The sequence below is a fragment of the Mesoplodon mirus genome (assembly GCF_964341445.2).
Source record: "Mesoplodon mirus genome assembly, chromosome: 5".
Taxonomy (NCBI): Eukaryota; Metazoa; Chordata; class Mammalia; order Artiodactyla; family Ziphiidae; genus Mesoplodon; species Mesoplodon mirus.
The window spans coordinates 40,236,502-40,261,651 of NC_138980.1; the positions used below are offsets into that span (position 1 = coordinate 40,236,502).

Consider the following 25,150-nt stretch of genomic DNA (forward strand, 5'->3'; position numbering starts at 1 on the left):
AGCCGCTCTGGGGCACGAACCCGTGTCCCCTGCATCGGCAGGCGGTCTCTCGACCACGGCGCCACCAGGGAAGCCCTGCAGGCAGATTCTTAACCACTGCACCACCGGGGGAGTCCCACCCGCAGTGGGTTTGATTAGAACTTTCTGCCATGATGGCAGTGTTCTGTATCTCTGCAGCCCAATAGGGTAGCCACCAACCACATGCAGCTACTGACCATGAAGTAATTACAGTTGATTTACATCTAAATGGAAATTGCCGCAGATGGCTGGTGGCTAGTGGCTATAGTATTGGATAGTGCCAGTGTAGGGCAGAGCATAAGGGCGTTTATTGTAATATTCTTGTCACCTTTCTGTAGCTTGGAACATTGTTCAAATAAATCCATTTTAAAAAAGAGATCTATTTTAAAGCTTCAAGAGGAGTACAGTAAGACAAAGACCAGACACAGATGCTTTGGCATAATCATAAGGTAGCTTTATTAAATTCCTTTACTTTCTAAAAAAACGATTACAAAAAAGAATACTTCATTTAAGTGTAATACTGTCTTTATGGACGTACCGTGGCTGGAAAGTGAAGTTAAAGGTCATGAATACATGTGAGAAGAGAGTGGGATCAGAGGCAGGACCCCCTGTAGCCTACCATGCCAAGTCCAGTGGGTAAGCTGGGGAGAAGGAAACACAGGGATAACTATGGGCTTATAGGGGGTGTCAATGAACTGCTTCTAAAAGCTTAAAATAAACACACCCACCGGCTCCAGGGCCAGACACACAGGCACACAAGTCTTGTACCGCTTCTCAAAGCTGCCCAAAGCTGTGGCCTTCGTCAGTGGTCATCCCCAGTCAGCTTGGGTTTCTTTCGTTTCCTCGACACACACACACACACACGCACGCACGCACGCACGCACGTCTCTCTCCTTTGACCATTTAAGCTCTCTTGTCTTAGGTACCATCCCTTCCATCAAAATCAAAGCAAGCCAGACTCCATCAAGCCAGGAAACCTACTTTTCTAGGAGAGAAGCCAGCACTTGGCTTTATTGAATGAATGTGTAAGTGCCGAGGGCTTGCTCTGTCCTGCTGGGGTTTTGGCTTCCACCCCAGCAGCTAAGCTGAGAACTGGACAAGAGAGGGCAGGACACCTAAGAACTAGGGATCTTACTCCCTGGTCACAAGGCACTTTTTGACGCTCGGAACCTGTCCCCCTTCCCCCCTCCCCTTTTTTTTTTTTTTTTTTTTGGTCACAAAAGGAAGGAACAGGAAAGAAAACTTTGTTGAGATTCTGGGGACAAAATAGGCCATGCAGGAAACTACGTGTGTTGGGAGAGCCCCGTTTCCAGCAGGCTCCGTTCCAGGCAGCTCTGGAAAGCCTGTATGTTGTTAAAAAAAAAAAAAAAACCCAGCTGGCCCTTGTTTGGTTTTCGGCAAAGCCCTGTCTCTTTAAGTTTGCACTGGGAGCCCTTGGGGGCAGCCAACTTTTAATCGAGCACACATGGAGTTTTTGGAACTGGTCCTATGCTTTGCCAACAGTCTCATGCCCTGTTTTCTTTCCTTTGAGGAGAGAAATTCTGGAGTCTGGGGAGAAAAAGGATGGCCCTGCTACTGGCGTTCTAAGCCTAGGGATGCAGGGACCACTCTGGGGACCGGATTCATTTCCTGCGTCTCCACATCTGAAGGATTTTCTAGGAAAATGAGTATTTGCCAGGGCCCCCATGTGGGGAGGGGACGGATTTCGGGGTAATCTCTCGATATGAACAACTTGCACACCTTGGCTGCTGGGTCCTGAGTCCCCCACCTGAATGAGGGCGTGGGAGACGCTGGCAGTGGCAACATGAAGGCAGAAGAAACGACTAAACTTCCTGCCCCGGGTGACAAAGACAGGGTCTGCTTTGTGAAGAAACCAGAAGAAAATTCCACCAAGAAAGCCGTCTGGGGAGGGCGAAGTGGACAAAATGCTATTATATACCAAACAATTAAATGTAGGGGAGCGAGCGGGGGGGGGGGGGCGCATTAGGCCACTCCAGACGTGATCCGTGCGTAATCACATTGAGGATTAAAATGAAAATATGCGATTCCAGTGACTTTCAAATTTTCCCCCCTTCCCCGAACATGATTCAGAAATACAATATTTCTCCCTCTCACCCTCCTCCATCCTTAATTGCCAGTTGATTGTTCTCAGCGTTCTTCGCAAACCCACGCCCCAGCATCAGCCACTGACGCCAATTTATATAAGAATTTAGCTTCGGTCTGCGCTGCGGCTGCTTTGAACCGGGGTACTGGGAAAAACCTGCTTTCGGCTGAAGTCTCAGAGCTGTTGGGGGCTCCCTGGGGAAGCAGAAGAAAACCCCACTTGCATTTGAGACTTGGGCCTTGGTGGGTAGAGTGGGGGCCGGCCAGGGAGGGGATGAGGGACCAGGGATGGTTCGCTCTGGGGCTGCCTGGCCCCTGGGAGAGGCGCCTCGGGCCCCTCTCACGGCTACTCTTCTGCGGAGGATGACGCAGGACTCTCCTCATCCGACATCGGGGCAAACTGAAACGAGAGGCAGAATTCCTTTAGTTTGGCATCCTTTCCTGTGCTATGAGGCGCCGACTTTGTTGGCTGGCCCCGTGCCTGCAGTGAGTGAACACAAGAGGCCTTGGTTTCTTGGCCTCAAGGAGGTGACGTTGGGGAGATGCTTCAGAGCAGCACACAGATGAATGCAGTGGAGGGTTTTTCCTGAAGGATAAATAAAGGGTGGAAGGCAATGAAAGTGGAGAGTGGGCGGTTGGGGAGGGTGACGTCTGAGCTGAAGGATGTTAGGGGTCCAGCCAAGGGGCAGGGCGTTCCAGGCAGAGGAAACAGCAAGTGCAAAAGCCCTGAGGCAGGAGCAGCGATCAGGCCAGTGTGGCTGGAGCAGAGTGAGCGAGGGGGAGAGGAAAGAGAGTGGGGGGAGGTGAGGGGTGTTGAGCAGGGCTTGGTGGGCTCTGGAGATGACTTTTGCTTTTTTCTCTAAGTGGGGTGGGAGCCACAGAGGGCTGTGAACAGAGGAGGAATGTAGCCCGACTCAGGTGCTCACAGTAGCGTCTGGCCGCTGTGGGGAGAACAGAGTGGAGGGGACAGTGAGGGTGGGAGCCAGGGAAGCAGAGCGGAGGCAGCGGCAATGGTCCAGGGGGACAATGATGGAGGAGTGGGATTCATCCCTCAGGGGCCCTGGGAAGCAGGACCACATATCAGACAGCAGGACAGCACCCAGCCCCATCACCCCCCATTTTCCAGCTGAGGACATGGAGGCCCACAGCTGATCCCAAGGGGATCCCCTAAGCACCACAACTGAGGCTCAGGTGTCCTAACACCCTACGGAGTGAAGACGGAAAGACTCGGAGCCTCAGGAAGAAGCTGGAAACCAGTCAGGAGCTAAATGGCTTAGGTCTCAGCAACCTTTTCTCTCCTAGACCATTTGGGGAATTGCTGTGGTTGACGCCCACCACGCCACCCTTGAACCTGGCCCCAGATGTGCCTGGGGAGGCCAGGGCAGGTACAAGGTAGGGGTGAAGAGGAGAGGGCAGAGAGGCTCCTGCCCGTGGTCTGGATTCAGACCCCAAGGTCTCTCCGCCCCTTCCTGTCTGTGAGACTTTGGGCCAGGAATGTAACCATTCAAAGCGTCAGCCTCCCCACCTGAAAAATGGTAATAGTAACAGTACTTTATGCAACTGAATTGGGTTATTGTGGAAGGTTCCAGAAATCATGCTTGGGAGGCACGCCAAAGTCCTCTGTGTGGTAATTAAGAGCATGATTTGGAACTAGACAGATGCGGGTTCGAGTACCGTGATGCCAACCATAACCATGCAGTCTCAGCTCTCGTGCCTTATTTCCTCACGGGGGCACCGTGAAGGTTCAACAAGCAGCTGACCATGCAGCCCTTGGGATGGTCCCCATACACCAGCCCTTCCCAGAGCCCCGCACCCCCTGCCCTGCCCAGGCCAAGACTCACCGAGCACTTGATGTTCATGCGAGAGTACAGCATGGATGCAATTTCACTGTGTCCTGCATCCAAGGCCACCATCAAAGCCGTGCTCCCGTCCTGCAAAGCATCAGTTGCTATGCTGACACCCTGCACCATGTTCCCGCCCTCCCCGGAGCGCACCTGGGTGGGGACTCACGCGGTCGGTGATAGAGATGTCGCAGCTGGACACAGCCAGCAACAGCGCCGTGATCTCCTTGTGGCCGTGCTCGCAGGCACACATGAGGGCTGTGGAGCCGTCATCATCTTGGACGTTGATGTCCGCCTCGCAGGCAAGCAGGGCTTTGACCACGTCCACCCGCCCGTGGCTGACTGCCAGCATCAGGGCTGTCTGCCCCGCCTGGGTAGGGCGAGGAACAGCTTATGGATCATGCAGGCTCCAGAGGGTGACACCCCTGCTCCGGAACCATCCATGGTTCCTGAGTACTCTGACGCTAACCGCACCTCCACTCACGGGCCTCCTTCTGTATCTCAAATAATCCTTCCTACCACTGGGCCTTTGCACTTGCTGATCCGTCTTCCTCCTGCTGGCTCCTCCCTCAGGTCTCAGCTTAAATGTCTCCTCCTCGGGGAGATGCTCTGTGCCTCCCCATCGCTATGCCCACTTAAGTCAGATTCCTAACTCACAGGTGCAAACATAAGTAAAATGTGTTGAGCTAAGAGTTGTACACTTTTCTGTCTGCCAGTTAAACTTCACTGTAAAAAAAAAATCAACATCCATCAGTGGATGAATGGATAAAGGAATTTATATATCCATACTTCAGAACATTATTCATCCTTAAAAAGAAATGAAGCCCTGAGGCATACTGCAACTTGGATGAACCTTGAAAATATGCTCCATGATAGGAGCCAGACACAAAAGGACACAATACTACATGATTCCATTTATATAAAATATCCAGAACAGGCAAATCCATAGAGACAGAGAGCAGACTGGAGGGGGCCAGGGGCTGGGGAAGTGAGGATGGGAGTGACAGCTGTGGGTGCCGGGTCTCCTATCAGGGTGTAAAGATGTTCTGGAGGTAGACAGAGATGGGGGTTGCACAGCAGTATGGATCGATTTGTTCACTTTAAAAGGGTTAATCTTATGTGCACGTCACCTCAACTTTTAAAAAGTAAACCACCTGGGCATACATCTGGAAGGATGAAAACTCGAATTCAAAAAGATACATGCACCCCAATGCTCATAGCAGCAATTTTACAATAGGCAAGACTTGGAAGCAACCTAAGTGTCCATCGACAGATGAATGGATAAAGATGTGGTACATATATACACAATGGAGTATTACTCAGCCATAAAGAAGAATGAAGTAATGCCATTTGCAGTAACATGGATGGACCTAGAGATTACCATACTAAGCGAAGTAAGTCAGAGAAAGACAAATATTATCATATGATACCACTTATATGTGGAATCTAAAAAAATGATACAAATGAACTTATTTACAAAACAGAAACAGACTCACAGACATAGAAAACAAATTTATGGTTACCAAAGGGGAAAGGTGGGGGGAGGGATAAATTAGGAGCTTGGGATTAACAGATACAAACTACTATATGTAAAACAGATAAACAACAAGGTCCTACTATATGGCACAGGGAACTATATTCAATAGCTGGCAATAACCTATAATGGAAAAGAATCTGAAAAAGAACATATATGTAAAACTGAATCACTTTGCTGTACACCAGAAACTAACACAATGCTGTAAATCAACTATACTTCAATTAAAAAAAAAAAGTAAACCACCAAGAAAAAAATTTTAATTAAAAAAAAATCAGTAAAAAAGCAAGGAGGGTCTGCCTGTTATGCACCATGGCAGCACCTCCCCCTTTTCCTTCTCTGCGGTAAGGCTGCTGCTAGTCTCTCCCCTCGCTGTCCCCATGGGGTCCTGGCTGCCCTGCTCTTCTGCCCAGACACCCATCCATGCCCCAGTCACCACAGTCCCCAGCTTCTGCTCCCCAACATACAGCCGAAGGGAGATTCCAAACCAGAAAGCAGTCCTCGCCCCTGCCCTGGTGGCTTCCCACAGCCCTGAGTCCAAACCCCCGCTAAGCCTCCAATGCTCAGGCTCCTGGAGCTCCTGGCTGGCTAGTGAGCTTTGGGAGGGTGGGGACTGTGCCTGCTTGTCAAACATTTAAGTCCCCAGCGTCCGGTTGCTGGTCAATGAATTACCAAGGAGGATGTGGGATGGCGTCGGCTTAAGAAAAGCTGAGGACCCCCATGTCTTGCCACACCCCCATTTCCACCATGAGGTCCTGTATCAGAGGCACCCTGGCAGGCAGGTCATTAAGAATGGGACTCTCGGGGGCTTCCCTGGTGGCGCAGCAGTTGAGAATCCTCCTGCCAATGCAGGGGACACAGGTTCAATCCCTGGTCCGGGAGGACCCGCATGCCGCGGAGCAACTAAGCCCGTGTGCCACAATTACTGAGCCTGTGCTCTGGAGCCAGCGAGCCACAACTACTGAGCCAGCGAGCCACAACTACTGAGCCCACATGACACAACTACTGAAGCCCACATGCCTAGAGCCCGTGCTCTGCAACAAGAGAAGCCACCACAATGAGAAGCCCACTCACCGCAACGAAGACCCAATGCAGCCAAAAATAAATAAATAAAATAAATTAATTTAAAAAAAAAAGAATGGGGCTCTTGGGACTTCCCTGGATGTCCAGTGGTTAAGACTCCATGCTTCCACTGCAGGGGGCGCAGGTTAGATCCCTGGTTGGGGAACTAAGATCCCACATGCCATGTGACACAGCCAAAAAAAAAAGAATGGGGAGCTAGACCCCCAGGTTCAAGTCCCCCCTCCTCTAGTTTGACCTTGAGGAAATGAATACATCTCTGAGCCTTGGTTTTTTTGCCTGTGGAGTGGGGATTCTCCCCTTGGGCTTGGGTATGGCCAGGACTTAATAAATTGGAAGAGTTATTCCGGTCTGCAGCGCCGAGGGCCTGTACCTGGCTGGCTTTGGCATTGACATCTCCGAGCCGGAAGAGCTGCAAGACAGTCTCGATGTCATGCTGGGTCTTCAGGGTGGCCAGGGCGGTGAGCATGATGGGGCTGTAGCCGGCACGGTTCTGCTTGTCCACCTGGCAGACACCTGAGGGAGGGGACCAGAAGGACAACAGGCCTCAGACACCCCTGATGCTGGCCAGGTCTGCCTTAAGGCTGGGGGGGGGCGGTCCCCGAGGACCAGGCCATGTCTCTGCCATCAGACTGGAAGCCTTGTTCACGACCATAATGAGTACTGGGTATCATGCCTCCTCCAGCAGTCTAGGCCTGGCCTAATTACTCCTTTTTCTTGGACTGAGAACCCCATTCTGGCCTAGGGTCTCCATCTCTATTATGGGAGGGGCTCCTAAAGGTGTAGACTGTGCTTCCTCCATCAGACTGGGGCCCCCTGGATACTGGCACCCACATTTAGGGCTGAAAGGAGAAGCTGTGCCTCCCCCATTGATCTGGAAGAGCCCCTAGTCAGTCGCCTCCATGAGACTGTGGGCTCTGCCTCCTGCATCAGACTGACTGGGGGCTATGTCTTCCCCATTACACTAGGGGAAAGCAAATTTCTTTTTTTTTTTTTTTTTGCGATATGGGGGCCTCTCACTGCTGTGGCCTCTCCCGTTGCGGAGCACAGGCTCTGGACGCGCAGGCTCAGCGGCCATGGCTCACGGGCCCAGCCACTCCGCGGCATGTGGGATCTTCCCGGACCGGGGCACGAAACCGCGTCCCCTGCATTGGCAGGTGGACTCTCAACCACTGAGCCACCAGGGAAACCCGAAAGCAAATTTCTTCATGTCGAATTGAGGACCACATCTGCTCTCCAAGCCCCAGGCTAGAGGCCACATCCATGTCCTTCCCTCAGACTAGAGTTCCAGAGGTGTCACCTTCATTATACAGGGGTCATTGGTCGGGGTGGGGAGGGACGGGCCACATATTTTCCATAAGACCATGTCTGCCTTTTCCAGTACACCGGGGCCACAGGTGGGGCCTGTATCCCCCTCACCTCAGACTGGGAGGGCGGCGTCTCCCCCATCAGACGGGGAGGGCAGCATCTCCTCCATCAAACTATGAGGGTGGCCTCCCCCACAGACCAGGAGGGCAGTGTCTCCACCGGCCCCACCCCACTGGGCTCACCGCTGTCGAGCAGCTGCCGCACCACGGGGAAGTTGGCGTGGGACACGGAGTAGTGCAGCGCGGTGTTGCCGTTGCTGTCGGCGATGTTGACCACGTAGTCCAGCAGCCGCGCTGACATGGCCCGGAAGGTGACCAGGTGGCGCCGCACAAGCTCTGGGTGGGCGTCGCTGCGGCAGGCCAGGCGCAGCCACTCCTGCAGCACCGTGGTGTAGGCCACTTTCTGGATGCAGATTGGGAAGGAAAGGGGTGTGAGGGCCACGGAAGCCCACCCCATCCCAGACGAAGCCCCCCAGAACCCGAGCCTTGAGGGGAAGCATGGGTGCCCCACCCCAGTGAGCCCCCCTGGAGGAAAATGTAGTGTCCCCTGCCCTGGACAAGAACCCTTAAGGGAAGTGTAGACACTGCAGTACCAGGTACGCCCCCAGAAGAAGATGTGAGCATCTCCACCCTGGATGTGACCTTCAAAGGCAAGTGTAGACACCCATCAAGGGAAATATGGCAGCCCCTTCCCTCAAGCCCCTGAAGGAACAGGAACCAAGGCTGGGTTTGCCGGCGGGCAATCATCCTCGGCCCCTCCCTGCTTCCCTGGAGCCTCTCCAAAGACCAAGACTCAAGCCTCGGAGCCCCCCACAAGCTCCCAGCTAGGATCCTGGGGTCCCCATGATCCAGAGCACAAGGAGAAGCCAGGGTGAGGGTGGAAGGGACAAAGCCCCCCCCCCCCGCTTTCAGGCCCAGGGCCCCACTGTACCAGCTCCCGCTCGGTGAGGGCATTGGGGTTCTCCAGGTACTTCTCCAGGGCCAGGCAGGCTGAGATGAGGTCGGGGCTGAGCTCCATCCTGCCGGGGGCAGACAAATGGGGAGTTGATCTTGGGAGCACCCACCACAGCCTCCTGGGTGCCCCCTACTCCCCACATCCAGCTGGGGTGCTCGGATAGGCCCTCAACACTCTCCACCAAGGCACTCACCCAGTCCTGCCAGGGCTCACCTGAGTGTTAGAATCTCAGACCCCCTTTCCCTGGGGACATAATTTTACACAGCACCCCAAGGGGCAGACATGGGGAGCACACAGACCCCAGGAGAAAGTGGACACGTGGGCCAAAATTTATTCCAAGTGGCCAGTGGCAGATGGAAAATCTTTCTCTGAGGACAGATTTTTTTTTTTTATCAGGGGGAAAAAAAAAGAGACATACACAGGATGGACAGGTGTGGCAAATGTCCCAAAGAAGGTGGGTGGCTTAAGAACAAACTTGGTCTGCCCTTTAAACCCAAACCTGAACACCCTAAATTGCCCCCATCAGGCCCTTTATCAAAGCCTCCAGACCTTCAGATGCCCAGAAGGAGAAAGTGCTTGTTCACTAATTCAGACTAAGGTGGGCACGACTGATGGGAGGTTCCCTCAGAGGGTTTGAATGGGGGGATCTGAGGCAGAGGTCACCCCAGGCCCTGCCTAAATCCCTCCCACACAGAAAACTGACCGGATCTCCTCTTCCGCACTTGATCCCGATGCCCCCTCAGCTGTGGGCGCCTGCTGAGACTCCCGGGACAGCTGGCACTCCTCCCGGCTGATCTTGGCCTTTGCCGTCTCCTTGGGCCTGAGCTGGGGGGCTTCAACCACACTCGGAACCCTCTCCTCCGGCTCTGGGGCCTCGTTCTCTGTACTCTCATTGTCCGAGAAGTTCTCTGCTGTGCTGGAATCCTCGGATGAGGACTCATACCTGGGGAGACACTGCAGGTGGTGGGGAGGGGCACTTGACCTCTCTGGGCCTCAGTTTCCCCATCTGTTAAATGGGGGGTAATGGCAGTATCTAGCTCACAGGGCTCCAGGGATGCAGCTTATAGAACCTGGCACACAGTAAGTGATCAACAAACACTGGCCGTCATTGTGATCATGCTTGGGGGGGCCAGGGAGAGACATTGCTTTTCCCTTCCACCCTTTGGTACCTCTTACACTTTGCTCCTTACACAGGTGTTATACTGATTCAGACCCTTGCCCCACTGCAAATAGGACCCTCATGCTTCTTGCTACCTCCAAACACATCTAAACTTCTGGGCCTGGCATTCAAGGCCCCCAACTGGCCTGGTTCCCCAGGCCTCCCCCCCTTTTTTTTTTTTGCGGTACGCGGGCCTCTCACTGTTGTGGCCTCTCCCGTTGCAGAGCACAGGCTCCAGACGCGCAGGCTCAGCAGCCATTGCTCACGGGCCCAGCTGCTCCACGGCATGTGGGATCCTCCCGGATCGGGGCACGAACCTGTGTCCCCTGCACTGGCAGGCGGACTCTCAACCACTGCGCCACCAGGGAAGCCCCAGGTCTCCCATTTTTCACATCACTGCTTCCTCCAACCCCTGAGTCTTTATCCAGGCTCTGCCCTCCATCAGGAGACCCCCACCCCTCCCACTCTGCACATCGCAAGCTTCTGCCTGTCCTGCAGCATATGTGCTCCCCTCCGTCAGTTATTTCCCTGGGCCCCCCACTGCCTGAGCATCCCCCATCATTGCTCCAATCGTGTTGGGATCGCCTATTAGGGCCCAAGATCGCAGTGGACCAGGAGCTCCATCAGGGCAGGGAGCCGAGTCCGGCACCTCCCGAGGGGTAGTGTGGTGCAGTGGTTGCAGCACAGGCTCTGGAGCCAGCCCACGGGGCCTTGTTGTGCCTCTGTTTCCTCGTCTGTCTACTGTACTTTGGTTAAATGAATGAACCATAAAGTGAGGGGCTCAGACCAGGTTCTCTCACCTGCCGTTGACCCCCACAAACTGGAGGCTCCCCCGGTGGGTCTCGGGGTCTGCGGGCTCCTCTTTCCGCTTCATGATGGCTGGCACACCTGCCTGGGGCCCTCCTGGTGGGGGAGCGTGGTGTCGTGAGGGTCTCCCAAAGCCAGACCCCATGCCGGGCCTCTGGCACCTGACCCTCTCGGTGGCCACCCCATTTACCTGCACCCCCGGCCTCCTCTGACTCCGACTCCTGTGGGGCTGCTTGCCTGGTAGGCTCCCTGTTGGTGGCGTCGTGGGCAGGCACCAGGCCTGTGTTCTTCTCTGGCTGCGCGAGGGAGTCCCCTTCAGACTCCGGGGGTGACAAGGATGACTCTGCAGGAGCCTGTGGGAGACCTGAAGGGGCAGGAAAAGAGGCGCTTACTGTGGGTAACAATAGCAAAACAAGAACAGTAACAATAGCTACCTCCTGGCGGGGGTGGGGGGGTCACATACCCCAGGCCAGGTGCTCCAAGGGCTAATTCTTGAATTATTTCATCAAATCTTCCCAGCCCATGCAGAAGCTGGATTATTTACCGATGAGGAAATTGAGGCGTACAGATTGCCTGAGGTCACCCAGCAAACAAGTGGCAGAATCCATTCCAACCCTGGTTTGTTGCCTGCCTCGCAGCTGGTCAGGGTCAGGGAAGACTACGAGACCCCATAATCCTGGCTTGTGACCCCCTCTGACTTCATACTGAATATTGTCTGGAAACTATAGCCAAGCATAGTGGTCATGGTCGGGACTCATATCTCCCACAAAAGAGCTGTGTGACCTCAGGCAAGTCACTTAACCTCTCTGTGCCTTGGACAAACACCATTTCCTACATCATGGCATTGTGCAGACTAAAGACAGTAATGTGAGGGAGACAGCTTAGAACAACACCTGCACATCCAGAGCACTTGAAGAGCGTTTGTTAATTCAAGAGAATTGTAAACTATATTTTGATCAGATTTAATATTACACTTTTTTTTTTAACAGAAGTAGGGTTGTGCTGTAGATAACATTTTGTTTTTCACTTCCTTCTCTTTACTTAACATAAAGCAGGGGAATTCCCTGGTGGCGCAGTGGTTAAGAATCCACCTGCCAGTGCAGGGGACACGGGTTCGAGCCCTGGTCCAGGAAGATCCCACATGCCACGGAGCAACTAAGCCCATGCGCCACAACTACTGAGCCTGTGCTCTAGAGCCCGCGAGCCACAACTACTGAGCCCACGCGCCTAGAGCCCATGCTCCACAACAAGAGAAGCCACTGCAGTGAGAAGCCCACGCACTGCAACGAAGACCCAATGTAACCAAAAAATAAATAAGTAAATAAATTAAAAACAAGAAATTAAGCAGGTGTTCCTTTTAATAATCACGAAAAAGAAACAATAAGGGCTATTAGAAAATGAAAACTAAAACCCCACCCAGGTGGAGTTTCAGTTTGGGCCAATGAAAAAGTTCTGGGAATGGAGGGTGGGGACAGTTGCACAACAATGTGAATGTGCTTAATGCCACTGAGCTGGACACTCAAACATGGCAAAAATGATACCTTTTATGTTATGTGTATTTTATCATCATTAGAAAAAAACCCGCCCAGTTTGGTCTGAGAACAAAGGTGACATTATAGGACCTGGGCCCTGAGGGTGCCCACTGCACAAACGGGAGTGGCCTCGGCAGACAGCTCCAGCCCCGGATCACCAGCATGGAGCTAGAAACAAAAGTCCAGTTGCCACTTGGAGTGGCTGCCCGGGTCTCGGAACCCACTCAGGTTCCCCCACCAACCCTCGGCCCGGCCAGGCCACGTGTGGCTTCTGTGTCATCACTTCCCTAGGATGTCCCCTTCCTGCCAACTGGCCAGGGGCTCTGCAGACCAATTCATTTTAATTCCCTTTAACGGTTAACTTTTTTTGACATCCACAGTAACTACTTCCTCAAGTCCATGGGCGACACTCAACTTGAGCTGAGAACGGGGAGTAAACACTCAGCAGAAGTAAGGCACACAGAACAGATAAGACATTGGCCATAAATGCTTCCGACAGCGCCCCAGCCCAGTCGGGCCAGGCGGATTCCTGAGCAGGGAGCTCCAACTCCCATGGGGAACCAAGAGCAAACACCGGGTTTTTACATGAATCTCCAGATTTTTTTTTTAAACCTTGTCAATAAATTCACATCAAACAAACAAACAAAAGCACTATGTGCGTGGAACGTATCAGAAGGCAGATGGGCCACTTCACAGTCTCACTGTTGCCCGAACTCAGGCCTCCTGATGTAAACACCTGGGAGGTTTGTTACTCAGCAAATCAGACTATGCTCAGTGAAAGAAGCCAGTCACAGAAGGACAAATACTGCATGATTCCACTTATATGAGGTTCCTAGAGGAGTTAAATCCATAGAGAGAGAAAGTAGGATGGCGGGTGCCAGGGGCTGGGGAGTGAGTGTAATGGGGCAGAGATTCAATTTGGGAAGATGGAAAAGTTCTGGACACAGATGGTGGGGATGGTTGGACAGCAGTGTGAATGTGCTTATTGCCACTGAACTGGACACTTAAAAATGGTTAAGAGAGTAAGTTTTATGTTATACGTATTTTACCGCAATTTTTTTAAATGTGAAAAAAAAAAAAAGAAGTGAAGTGGTGCAGCTGTATGGCCCGTTCTGCCCAGAGGGAAAAGCATGGCTCCTTCCAGCTTGAGAAGTTCAAGGTCAGACACTGCAACACTAAAATAACAATAACAAAACTGATAAAAGTTATTATTGTTATTCTACTGGGAGATGGAGCAAACTGTTACCAAAATTTATAAGGAAGAACAAAAGTCCATGGCCAGCTAATTTTACAAAAATGGGCAGGGATGGGGAAGCTGGCTTAGGAGAGAGTACCACATATTCCCAAAGTCACAATAATCAAATCAGCAGGGCATGGTTGCAAGAAGAAATGGGCCAAAGGAAAGGAGTTCCAGCACAGACCCTCTCTGAAAGAACTTGGGGTAAAGCAGAGGGCTTTCCGCAAATCAGTGGTCAAGGGTGAGCTCTGTGGGGTGGTGTAGGGAAAGCAGCTTACTCTGCCCAAGAAAAATCAGGCTGGATCCCTACCTCACACCTTATGCAAAAAATAAACTCCGAAGGACTAATATGAAGGCACAATGACAAAGCTACAGGAAGAAAATGTGGCAGAATATCAGTGGCCTCAAGAAGGGGAAAGATCCCTTTAAAAAGCCCTCTGAGCACTGATCATATATGAAAAGTATGAGGTGATCTCACTTAAATGTGGAATAAAAAAAACAAAAACAACAAAAAAACCTCATAGATACAGAGAACAGATTGATGGTTGCCAGAAGCAGGGGATGGGTGGGATGGGTAAAGGTGGTCCAGAGGTACAAACCTCCAGGTATAAGATACAGGCATACCTTCTTTTAGTGAGCTTCACTTTATTGTGCTTTGAAGATACTGCACTTTTTTTTTACAAATTGAAGGTTTGTGGCAACCCTGCATCGAGCAAGCCTATTGGCACAATTTTTCCAACAGCATTTGCTCCCTTTGTATCTTTGTGTCACATTTTGTTAATTCTCACAATATTTCAAGCTTTTTCATCATTATTATATTTGTTATGGTGACCTGTGGTCAGTGATCTGTGATGTGACCATTGCAAAAATGTTATGACTTGCTGAAGGCTCAGATGATGGTTAGCGTTTTTTAGCAATAAAGTATTTTTTAATTAAGATATGTACATTATTTTTTAGACCTAATTCTACGGCACACTTAATAGACTACACTACAGTGTAAACATAACTTTCATATGCACTCGGAAACCAAAAAATTGTGTGACTCGCTTTACTGCAGGGGGTCTAGAACCGAACCCGCAATCTCTCTGATGTGTATTTGAAAGTTGCTAAGAGAGATCTTAAAAGTTCTCATCACAAGAAAAGAACCCTGTAACTCTGTGAGGTGATGGATGTTAATTAAACCTATTGAGGTAATCATTTTGCAGTATATACATATATCCAATCATTAAACTGATATAATGTTATATGTCAATTATCTCAGTAAAGCAGAAACTATCAAAAATTAAAAAAAGAAAAATACGATGGGTTTAACTACATCAACATGAAGATTTCTATTTGGTTTAAAAAAAAAAACTCTTAGACAAAGTTAATCTACAGAAGAATACAGGCTGTGGGAAGATAGTCATAATGCCAAAAACAGGCAAGGAATTACCTTCTAGAATAGGAGTCAACAAAATTTTTCTGTAAAGGGCCAGATAGTAAATATTTTTGGCTATGCGGGCCATAAGGTCTGCTGCAAATAGTACAAAAGCAGCCCTAAACAGTACATAAATGAATGGGCGTGGCTGTGTTCTAATAAATTAGAATTTCATATAATTTTGCTCATATCACACAATGTTATTCTTTTCACATTGTTCAACCATTTAAAAACATAAAAACCATTCTTAGCTCATGGGCTATATAAAAACAGGCAGTGGGCTGGATTTGGCCCTGCAGGCTGTAGTTTGCCAACCTCTATTCTGAAATATGCCACGAACATCTCAAACTTGCCCAAAGAAAAATGGACAAAGGCTAAAACTAAGCAACTCACCAAGGATTCTTGTTAAACTTATATGGTGATGTTCAACCTCACCAGAAATCAAAGGAATGCAAATTAAAACGAGATATGAAACAAACACAACATTGTAAAACAACTATATCCCAATTAAAAAAAAAAAACAAAAACGAAAAAACCCCAAGAAGATACCACCTTGCACCAGTGTCAAATGGGCAAAAAATTAGAAAGATAGGTAAAACTGCATGTTAGTGCAGATGTAGGGAAGTGGGCACTTCAGGCCCAAGCATGGCTGGTGGGAATGTGGACAGGGAGACCTTTTCCGAAGAGGATAAGACAAAATCTGGAGTGAAGTTGTACATTCCCTGTGACCCAGCAAGCCCACCAGAGGGGACATGTGAGGATGGCGCCATACTGTTCAAAGCGGCCAGGAGCTGGAAGTAACCCGGGGGCCCACCAAGGGGCGGATCAGATAAGAAAGTGTAGCACATACCTAGGGCAGAAATCTACGCAGTCATTAAAAGTGACAAACCAGATTTATAAACATCAGGGTGGAGAGTTCCAAAATAGTGTGTAGAGAGGAAAAAATAAGAAACAGAATGAGATTTTTTTTTCCCTAAAGCACAATACCATTTTAGGAAATTAAACAAGCATAGGCCATATTTTTCAAGAACACTCAAATATCTAAGCTTCTGGAAGATGGGTTGCAAGGAAAGATATTACAGTGGGGTGGAGGTGTATGACTGAGGAGCGGTTGCTGAATCACGGCCCATGGACACAGTTTTTACATTTTTAAAAGTTTGGGAAAAAAATCAAAAGAAGGATTCTCTTTGGGACACATGAAAATGATAGGAAATTGAAATTTCAGTGTCCCCACAGTAAGTTTTATTGGTACACAGCCATGCTCTTTCATTTATGCATTGGCTAAACCTGCTTAAGTGCTACAAAGGCAGAACTGAGAAGCCAAACTCATCAAAATGTATACATTAAAAATGTGGGGCTTCCCTGGTGGCGCAGTGGTTGAGAGTCTGCCTGCCAATGCAGGGGACACGGGTTTGTGCCCCGGTCCGGGAAGATCCCACATGCCGTGGAGTGGCTGGGCCCGTGAGCCATGGCCACTGAGCCTGTTTGTCCAGAGCCTGTGCTCTGCAATGGGAGAGGCCACAACAGTGAGAGGCCCGCGTACCGCAAAAAAAAAATTTAAATCACTTGGCCAACCTGTACACGGAGGGTGTGTGTGTGTGTGTGTGTGTGTGTGTGTGTGTGTGTGTAAAGCAATTTGGTAATAGACATCATGGTCCTTTAAAAATGCCCTTCCAGGGACTTCCGCAGTCCAGAGGGCCCAAGTTCGATCCCTGGTCCAGGAACTCAGATCCCTGGAAGCCACTTGGCAAGTGGCTTCCAAAAAAAAAAAAAGGGGGGGTGGTGAAGGGTTCCCATAGAAGGACATTTGCATAGCATCTTTGACAGTAAAGAGTCACCGGCTGTTAAAAAATAAATAGCATGTCCCAAGAATTTTTTTTGGCTGCGCCTTGCAGCTTTCGGGATCTTAGTTCCCTGATCAGGGATTGAACCCACACCCTTGGCAGTGAAAACATAGAGTCCCAACCACTGGACCGCCAGGGAATTCCCCCAAGAATTTTTAACAGTGTGATGAAATGGCCCTGGGATAATGTTAAATTAAAGAAATCAGAGAGTTTAAATCCTGGCTTTGAAAACTGGGGGCAAATTCCTTTACCTCCCAGTGCCTCAGTTTCCTCATCTGTAAAATGGAGATAAAACACTACCCACCTCATAGCGGTGCAGGGGGTGTAAATGAATTAAAATACAAAAAGGGCATCAAATGATGCCCTGCCCCATTGTAAGGGCTGCCTAAATGCTTTTAAATATAAAATAAAGCAACACAACAAATTCCATCAGCTATATGTTGCCAGACTTGAAAAATACATATTATTTTCTGCATTAAAAAAAATCAGAAGGGGGCTTCCCTGGTGGCTCAGTGGTTGAGAATCTGCCTGCCAATGCAGGGGACACGGGTTCGAGCCCTGGTCTGGGCCGATCCCATATGCTGCAGAGCAACTAGGCCCGTGAGCCACAACTGCTGAGCCTGCACGTCTGGAGCTTGTGCTCCACAACAAGAGAGGCCGCGACAGTGAGAGGCCCGCGCGCCATGATGAAGAGTGGCCCCCGCTCGCCGCAACTAGAGAAAGCCCACGCACAGAAACGAAGACCCAACACAGCCAAAAATAAATAAATAAATAAATAAAAATTAAAAAAAAATCAGAAGGAAAGCAGCAGAAGTGTTGACAGCAGCTGTGTCTGGGTGGTGGTGGGTTTATCTTGTGTTCTAGATTCGTCTGTACTTTCCAAACCTTCCACAAACAATATGAATTGCTTTCATAGGACTGTGTTTCAAACAAGAGCACAGGAAATTTCAAAGCCCTGGAGAGATCTCACGGATGCACGTGCCTGGCTACCCCTTCTCCCACTAATCTCTCTGTGGTGCCTTTGAAAGGTGAGGGGTGAATGAGACTTTATGGGGTCTCCAGGCCTCTGCCTGCCCCACCCACCTTTGCCAGCCTGAGGGGAAGGCCGCCTCTCACCTTCCCTGCCCTTGGCTGCAGCAAGCAAATTCTAGATGTCGGAGAGGCTGGGCTCCCTCCTGCCTCCTCCTCCAGGGAGTCCTCCCTGACCTACCCATTGAGCTGACCGACCTAAAAGAACACATGGTCCAAACACTCATCAAGGACTTCCCTGGCGGTCCAGTGGTTAAGACGCCATGCTTCCACTGCAGGGGGCGTGAGTTTGATACCTGGTTGGGGAACTAAGATCCCCGCACGCCTTGTGGTGTGGCCAAAAAATAGAAAAACAAATACACAAACAGAAACCACTTGTCAAGCAGCCACCCGGCTGCTTCTTTCCTTTCACATCTTGGTTCAAAGAGCAACCTACCAGCGCCTGGTACCATACTGAACACTCACACCAACTGATGCATTTAAGATCACACTGATCTGGTGACATCAGGTTGTCAGGACCCCCAATTTGCAAATGTGGCACAGAGAGGTTAAACAGCTTGCTCAAGGGCACAAAGCTAAGGAGCAGGGAAACCAGAATTTGAACACAGGCCGCCACCCCATCCAACCACCACCCACCCCATGCCCATTTTATTTGCTCCAAACGTGTTCTCTGAAATTATTTTTCTTCACATGTTTTTGGTGGTCTCTTATTTGTTTATTGCAGGGGCTTTTGTCTGTCTTGTTCACTGCTGTGTCCCCCGTGCCTGGAAGAGTCTGGCTCATAGCAGGCACTCAGTAAATGTCTACCGGATGAGAAGGTATCAAAATGAATTAGCACACACCAGTTCCACCCAAGCAAGGCAGAGATTAGGGCTGATTGCAGCAAGAAGGAGTTAAGCGAGACACAAAGTAGAACTTTCTCAGGGGCGGCAGATTGCACAGGGTGGGGACATTGCTAGGTCTGTGTGTTCTGCAGGCAGAAGGCCCCATGGCTGCCCTGAAAGGCATGTCTGGAATGGAGGTTGCCTCTCAAGAGATCCCGAGGCTGGGCAGGGCGGGGCCTCTGGCTGGGGGCCAGGGTCGCAGGGCTGGGTGTTTGGGATAGACACAGAACAGAAGGGTGGAGTCCAGAGCTGTCCAGGAACAACATGGGGACGCAAGAAAACACAGCTGGGTCCCTGCCCCCCAGCTTGTGCCCTCTGGTCCCTCCATGGGCTCTGGCCACCTGACATTCAAGGCTGGGATGGGGATATGGGCCCCACTGTAGGGGCCCTGCTGTAGGTTCAGAATGGCCTGGGCTTAGATCCTGGCTGTGTGACACAGGGCAAGTGAAGCTTCTCCCCAGGCCTCAGTTTCCCCAGCTATAATAAGAATTGACCTGAAAATCATTAGTAGATGGAGCAACAAGCACTGGCTAAGCACTTACTGTATGCACTAATTCACAAGAGTCTTAGAGGTGGGGGTCATTATTATGCCACTTCACAGATAAGGAAGCTGAGGCCCAGGGAGGTGAAGCTTCTCATTCAGGGTCACACAGTAAGAAGTGAAATTTGAACCCAGGTTGCCTGGCTGCACAGCCCACTGTCTTAACCTCCTCTGTAGGTGAAACACTTATCAGAGCCCTCAGCACCAGACTGGTATTCGATAAAGAACAGCTGTTATTATGATGAATCATTCTGGGAGCTCCTCCCAGGGGCCTCAGGACGGTGGTGGTGGGACAGCTGCCATTCTGCACATCCCACATCCCCTTTCCTGGAATGAGGACTCAGCAGTTCCTCCAGGGAGCAGCCCCTTCCTCCCTCAGGACTTGGGTGGGGCTCCTCTACCCCCAGGATCTGGGCCTGGGCAGTGAGATACACAGTGATTAGCTCAGTGATGGGCATATGACCCAAGCCAGCCAAGGAGGGCCACCCCTGGGATTTTTCTTGGTGCTATCTGGATTGAGGGGCTCCCTTTCCACTGAGCTGCAAGGACAGGTGCCCAGAGTGGTGGGGCTACCTTTGTCTGCCTGAGAGAGAAGGCTCCAGGGTGCACAGAGGAAGAGAAAGAGGGAGTTAGAGATTCCTGAGGATATTTGAGTACCTGGATCCAGCTATGCCTGAAGCCGTCCCTAAGTTACATGAACAACACATTTCCTTTTCATAGTCTGAGATTGGTTTCTGCCAATCAGGGACGATTTTTTGCCCAGCAGCCAACAGCCTTGAGGACCCTCCCCCATATACCTCCTGTTTTCCAGACATTTACAATGCGCTAGACATGAGCACACACGCTTAACAGACACCCAATTTCTTCTCATGGTCCCTAGAGGTACTGAGTCAGCAGCATAAGTGTCCCCTTTTCACACACGAAGAGACCGAGGCTCTGAGAGCTGGCAGAAGGACAGAGCTGGGGCTGGACCCCGGCATTCAGGGGAAGAAGGAGGGACCCTCCACCACCTGCCCCAGCCCACTAAGGCTCACCTGCTGCCCCATCGCAGCTGCGCTCTGTGATGCTGATCTTCTTTACCAGGTGGACGTTGCTGGTGGATGCAGGGGGTGTTGGGAACACTGTCTCTACCACCTCTTGGCTGCGGAACACAGGAGGGCTCTCGGCCCCGCCGGTTGTCGCCAGGGCCCGCAGCCCTGCCCCGTAGGGCTCCAGACTCTGGGCCCGCTGTGCAGGGGCCCCCGCAGCTGTGCTGGCCGCCACCTCTACCTCCCTTGGCCCCTCCACCACCCGGACAGTGTCCACACGGACTGGGCTGTCTGGTGGCGGCCAGGCCTGGGGCTGGAGGTCGGCCTGCCGGGCCTGAGCTGCCTGCAGCTCCTGGAGCGCCTTCTTGAGCTGGGTCTCCAGCACGGCGACCTTCGCAGCAAGGGCTGCCTCCCCGTCGGGCATGCCCAAGTCCCGCTCTCGGACCCAGGTGCCCACGCTCCGGGTCTCGAGCACCACCGGGTCCTCATGGGGCTCGGGGAGGTCTAGGCAGAGCTCGCTGCGCCCCCGGGCTCCCACCGGGTGGCCTAGGAATTTCTGGCTTTTGAGCTGTACCGTGAGCTGCCGCTTCTCCTCCTGCAGCACCGACAGCTTCACCTGGAGCACGGGAATCAGTTTCACCTGCTCCTCCAGCTGCCGCAGCTTCCGCAGGGCCCCCGCCATCTGCTCGCGCACGTGGGCCAGGTGCCCAGCACTGGGCGGCACCGGCGTGGACAGTCCCGATCCCCGCGGCGTCGGGGGTGGCAGCCCCACGCCCACCAGTGAGCTTGTCGAGCCAGCCACGCTGGGGGTCAGGGAGCCCAGGCCGGTGGGGGCGGCCGCCTGGTCCTCGAGGCGGCGACGGGCGTCCAGCAGCGTGCGCTCCACGCGCGGGTTGAAGCCGGCGCGGGTCTCCAGGGCGCCATACTGCGGGTAGAAGCCTCGGCCGCAGTAGGAGTAGGCCGAGTGGCGGCTGTCCCCGCTGGCATTGGAGCACAGGGACTCGGTGGACGTCCACCAGGAGCTAGGGCCGCGGGGCAGGGAGCCGAGGCGGGGCCGGCGCTGCACCGCCACCCGCCGCAGCGTGTGGCCCTTCTCGATGTCGTCCACGTACTTGAGAAAGTCCAGGTCCAGGCGGTAGCCGTAGGGCGTCTCCACGGAGTAGGGCAGGTCGGGCTCCTTGGAGGGGAAGGTGGGCGGGGAGGCTGGGCCGGGGGTCCCTGGGGTGGGAGGAAAGGCCAGCGCCTCTGAACACTGCGGTCCCCTCCTCGGGGCAAATTGATGCCCCTGGGAGGGTGAAGGCTTATCTGCCCAAAGGATGGGAGCCCACCGGGTGCTCAACTGCTCAGCTGTGTCTGCGGTCTCCGAGCCTCCCCCGGCCAGGGCAAGGCCCTGTCACCCCCTCAGACCCTCTCGGGGAAGGGCTGTGCCTCCAACCTCCCAACCAAGACAGGACCCTGTCTCCCCACTCAGACTCTCCAGAGGAGAACCAAGTTGTCCCTCTTCAGGCCCTCAGGGCAGGGCTTCGTCCTACCCTCAGCCTCCTCAGTAGGGCCCTCTCCCCTCCCCCAGGCCGTGTCTCCCCTCCCCCACCTCCAACCCCAGGGCAGGGCCCTCTTCCCCGTGAGACTCCTGACCTGGGAAGGGGGCTGGCACGTGCAGGACTTGGGCCATCCTCCTGCCTGCAGACGCTCCTCAAGGGTCACTTGGGGGACTGTGAGTCAGACCACCTGCAGCACGGGCTGAGGCTTACCTGGGGAGAGGGTGTGACGAAGCCCCCCCCCACCCCGAGTTGGGAATCTGCAGGGGGAGGGGAGGAGATGTGGCCACCTCTCCCCTCTGCCCCCTCCACCCCCCCTCCAAGTTTCCCCTTCCCCTGGGCGTGGGACCCTCTCATAGGTGCACACCCAGCCTGGCTGTGGAAAGGGGTGGGGTGCCCCCAGAGCCTGGAACAAAGAAACCAAAACTCACAGTCTGCCCGCACATCTGTCCGGCCCCTGGACAGGCTCCAGCTGTTCCCACAGCCCCACCTCCACAAGGCTCCCGGGCCGAGGAGGAGCCCTAAGCCTGACAGGCCCCACCTTTCCTGAGCCCCCTCCCCTTAGCCCAGGCAAGAGCTGGCTGCTGGGACAGATGGGGGCTTAGGTGGACCGAGGGCTGGGGCACTCGTGGGGAGACAGCCTTCCTGCTAGGATCGGAGGAGACAGAGACACAGGGGCACAAAGAGAAATAGAGATCAGGGTAAGGGACCCCAAAACAGAGCTGGGTCAGGCCAGGCGGTGCGGGTGGGGGGCGGTAGGGAAAGTTGGGGGGAGGCAGCGAGGAGCAAAGCCTTTTCCCTTTATGGAAACAATTTTCTCTAAAAATAAACAGTTTCGCTGCCGGGCTACACGAGAACTTCCTGCCCCCCCCCACCGCCCCCACCCCCGACCAAGGACGCGTCCGGCTCAGGGCTGGGGGGGGCGCGCGGTGGGGGGGGGCGGCGGGGATAGAAGGCCGGGTGGAGGCCCAAGAAGTCATGGGGGTGGGGAGAGGAAGTAAGAGGGGGTGCCTGGAGGCTTCAAAGGGGAGGGACAAGCAGGGCCTCTCACTAACCTGCTCCCCCCAGCCCTGGAGGCCGGCCAGGGCACTTTTGTCCCCAACACTCCACCTGAGTTTGGCCAGTTCTTTCTGCTGTCTGACCCCTAGCCACCCTGCTGCAGAGGTCCCGGCCCATCCCACCACCAGAGAGGACCCTTTGCAAGCTGCAGGTGCTGGGGCAGTGGGTACCTGGGAGGATGGGCCAGGTGGGGCACCTGCTGGGCATGAAGGCGGGGCCGGGGCTCCAGGGGCAGCCAAGCTTCTCCTGTCTCACACCCTCCTTGCTTAGCGTCTTGCTTCGTCTCTCCACGTCTCTCTGTGTCTCTCCACGTCTCTGTCTCTCTGTGTCTCTCTTCACTTCTCTCTCCCTGTCTCTCCACGTCTCTGTCCTCACTTCTCTGTCTTTCAATGCCTGGAACACACAGTCACCCAATTGTAGGAAATTTGGTTTTCCAGCTGCCTGGAGGGCCATCCCATGCACAACAGGGAGGTGATCAAAAATATTTTCTGTAGGGACTTCCCTGGCGGTCCAGTGGCTAGGACTCTGCACTTCCAATGCAGGGGGCGCAGGTTCAATCTCTGGGGAACTAAGATCCCGCATGATGCGTGGCGCGGCTGATAAAATAAAAGTTAATTTAAAAAAAGTTTCTGGGGACCTGAGATAGACTGGAGGCAGGGACCAGGAACGGTCCCCGGTGTGGAACCCTGGAGGTGGAGGGTGTGAGGCGAATAACAGTAATAACTATAATCATCATCCCGGCAACTCATTTGATCATCATGACAACCCTACCAGGTGGGTAGTTATCAACCTGTTTTACAGATGCGGTGTTTGGGGACACAGAAATACACAGTGACTTGCCCAGGGTCACTGAAGGGGGAATTAGCTGGGTCTGGATTTGAATCCTAAGCCTGGTAGATTCCCCCACTGCCAGCCAAGCCACCCTTAACCCCCTTGCCACATTCCTCTGCCCATTTCCCAGGCAGAGAGACTGAGGTCTGAGAGTCTCCAGCCATCTGACCGTCTTCCACGTGGGCCGGTGACTGACTCAAGGTGGAGAAAGCAAATTGTGGGGGAAAGTGTAATGGTGGTGGGTGTCTGTGGCTGAGACTCCTCTCCCTCTATAGGACCCCTGGAGAAAAGGGAGGACACGGGATAGGACAGAGACACATGGAGAGAAAGGGACAGGACACTCCAAGAGGGGACAGGTGGGAGGCTCAGGGAAGGGGCGGGGGGTCCCGGGCAGGCCTGGATGTCCGGCGGGGTCTCCCTAAAGCCCCCCTCCCAGACCAGCCTGGACGTCTCTGGGGTCTTCCCGCTCCTCTCCCCGCCTCAAAGACGGGGGCGAGGAGGACCCCGCCCCGTACAGGGTAGGGGCGGGGCCTGCGGGGTCCCCAGCTAATGGCAAACAGCTGCTGCTCCCCACGCCGGCCCAGCCGCCAGGCCGAGGCCCAGCCCGGCCGGACGCCCGGCCGCCTTCCCGCCGCTTGGGCCTGGCTCCGGCCCGGCCGCGGAGGAGGGCGAGGGAGGACCGGGTGGGGGGGGGTGGGGAGGCGAGACAGAGGTAGAAAGGAGGATGGAGACAGGGGAGAGGGGCAGAGGGGAGGCAGTGATGGGGCAAAGGGGCAGGGAGGTACGGATGGAGGATGGGGTTGGGGGAGACAAGCAGGGACAGACAGGGTCAAAGATGAGGACGGGGCAGAGGCGCGGGACCAAGACACTCAAAGTCCGGAAAGTTTGGGCACAGATGATGGAGTTGGAGGCAGCAGCTGGTAGAGACCGGCGAGATCGCGCCCCGGGGTTAGGGGTGGGGTGGGTGGGGTGGGGACCACGCTCGAACCCCGAACCGGACTCGAACCCCGACCCAGCCCGGGTCCTACTCGCCTCGCGCGCTCCGGCCGCCGCTGTCCCAGCGTCCCGCCGCCCGTGCGTCCTCAGCGCGCCGCCGCCCGAGCGCCCGGCCCTCGGCGGTAGCTCCGCCCCGCCCCGCCCCCAGGGCTGGCCCCGCCCCTCTAGTCGCCAGCGGCCCGGCCACTGTGGAGGGGGATGGGGGGGGAACAAGATCGCACCTGGACGGGCAGGTGTGTGTGCGCCCGTGGGGTATCCGGCCTCGCCCCCTCTTCCCGTCCTCTGGGCAGGGTCCCACCACCGCTACCCTCCCCTCCGACAGCTGCCGCTGGGCCGCTGCCGGGGGCGGG

At 53.5% G+C, this 25,150-nt stretch overlaps 1 protein-coding gene across 7 annotated transcripts; it reads right to left on the reverse strand.

Moving 5' to 3' along the window:
- Positions 1-450: 450 nt before the first annotated feature.
- KANK2 (KN motif and ankyrin repeat domains 2) lies at positions 451-25,125 on the reverse strand. Of its 7 annotated transcripts, none has more exons than XM_082623956.1 (14): positions 24,837-24,918; positions 23,144-23,366; positions 22,346-22,562; positions 22,012-22,104; positions 20,383-21,594; positions 11,055-11,228; positions 10,858-10,960; positions 9,602-9,841; positions 8,875-8,962; positions 8,127-8,346; positions 6,950-7,092; positions 4,132-4,332; positions 3,963-4,052; positions 451-2,521 (listed from the first exon to the last, which is right to left on the reverse strand). In XM_082623956.1, the coding sequence occupies exons 4-14, from the start codon at positions 22,046-22,048 to the stop codon at positions 2,468-2,470; spliced, it is 2,562 nt and encodes an 853-aa protein (XP_082480082.1). In that variant the 5' UTR covers positions 22,049-22,104; positions 22,346-22,562; positions 23,144-23,366; positions 24,837-24,918; the 3' UTR covers positions 451-2,467. The 7 variants fall into 7 exon arrangements, with proteins under 7 accessions (XP_082480082.1, XP_082480084.1, XP_082480083.1 ...); XM_082623958.1 differs by lacking the exon at positions 22,346-22,562 and adding an exon at positions 23,974-24,084 and having other exon boundaries at positions 24,837-24,889; XM_082623957.1 differs by lacking the exons at positions 22,346-22,562; positions 24,837-24,918 and adding an exon at positions 25,022-25,125.
- Between the last annotated feature and the right edge of the window lie 25 nt (positions 25,126-25,150).

Coding starts and splice junctions, on each gene's coding strand:
- KANK2 (XM_082623957.1), bottom strand. CDS start 22,048: ATGGCCCAAGTCCTGCACGTGCCAGCCCCCTTCCCAG. Junction 11,229..20,382: donor CAGCTGCGATGGGGCAGCAG/GTGAGCCTTAGT, acceptor CTGCCCCTTCAG/GTCTCCCACAGGCTCCTGCA. Junction 10,961..11,054: donor AGAGGAGGCCGGGGGTGCAG/GTAAATGGGGTG, acceptor CTCCCCCACCAG/GAGGGCCCCAGGCAGGTGTG.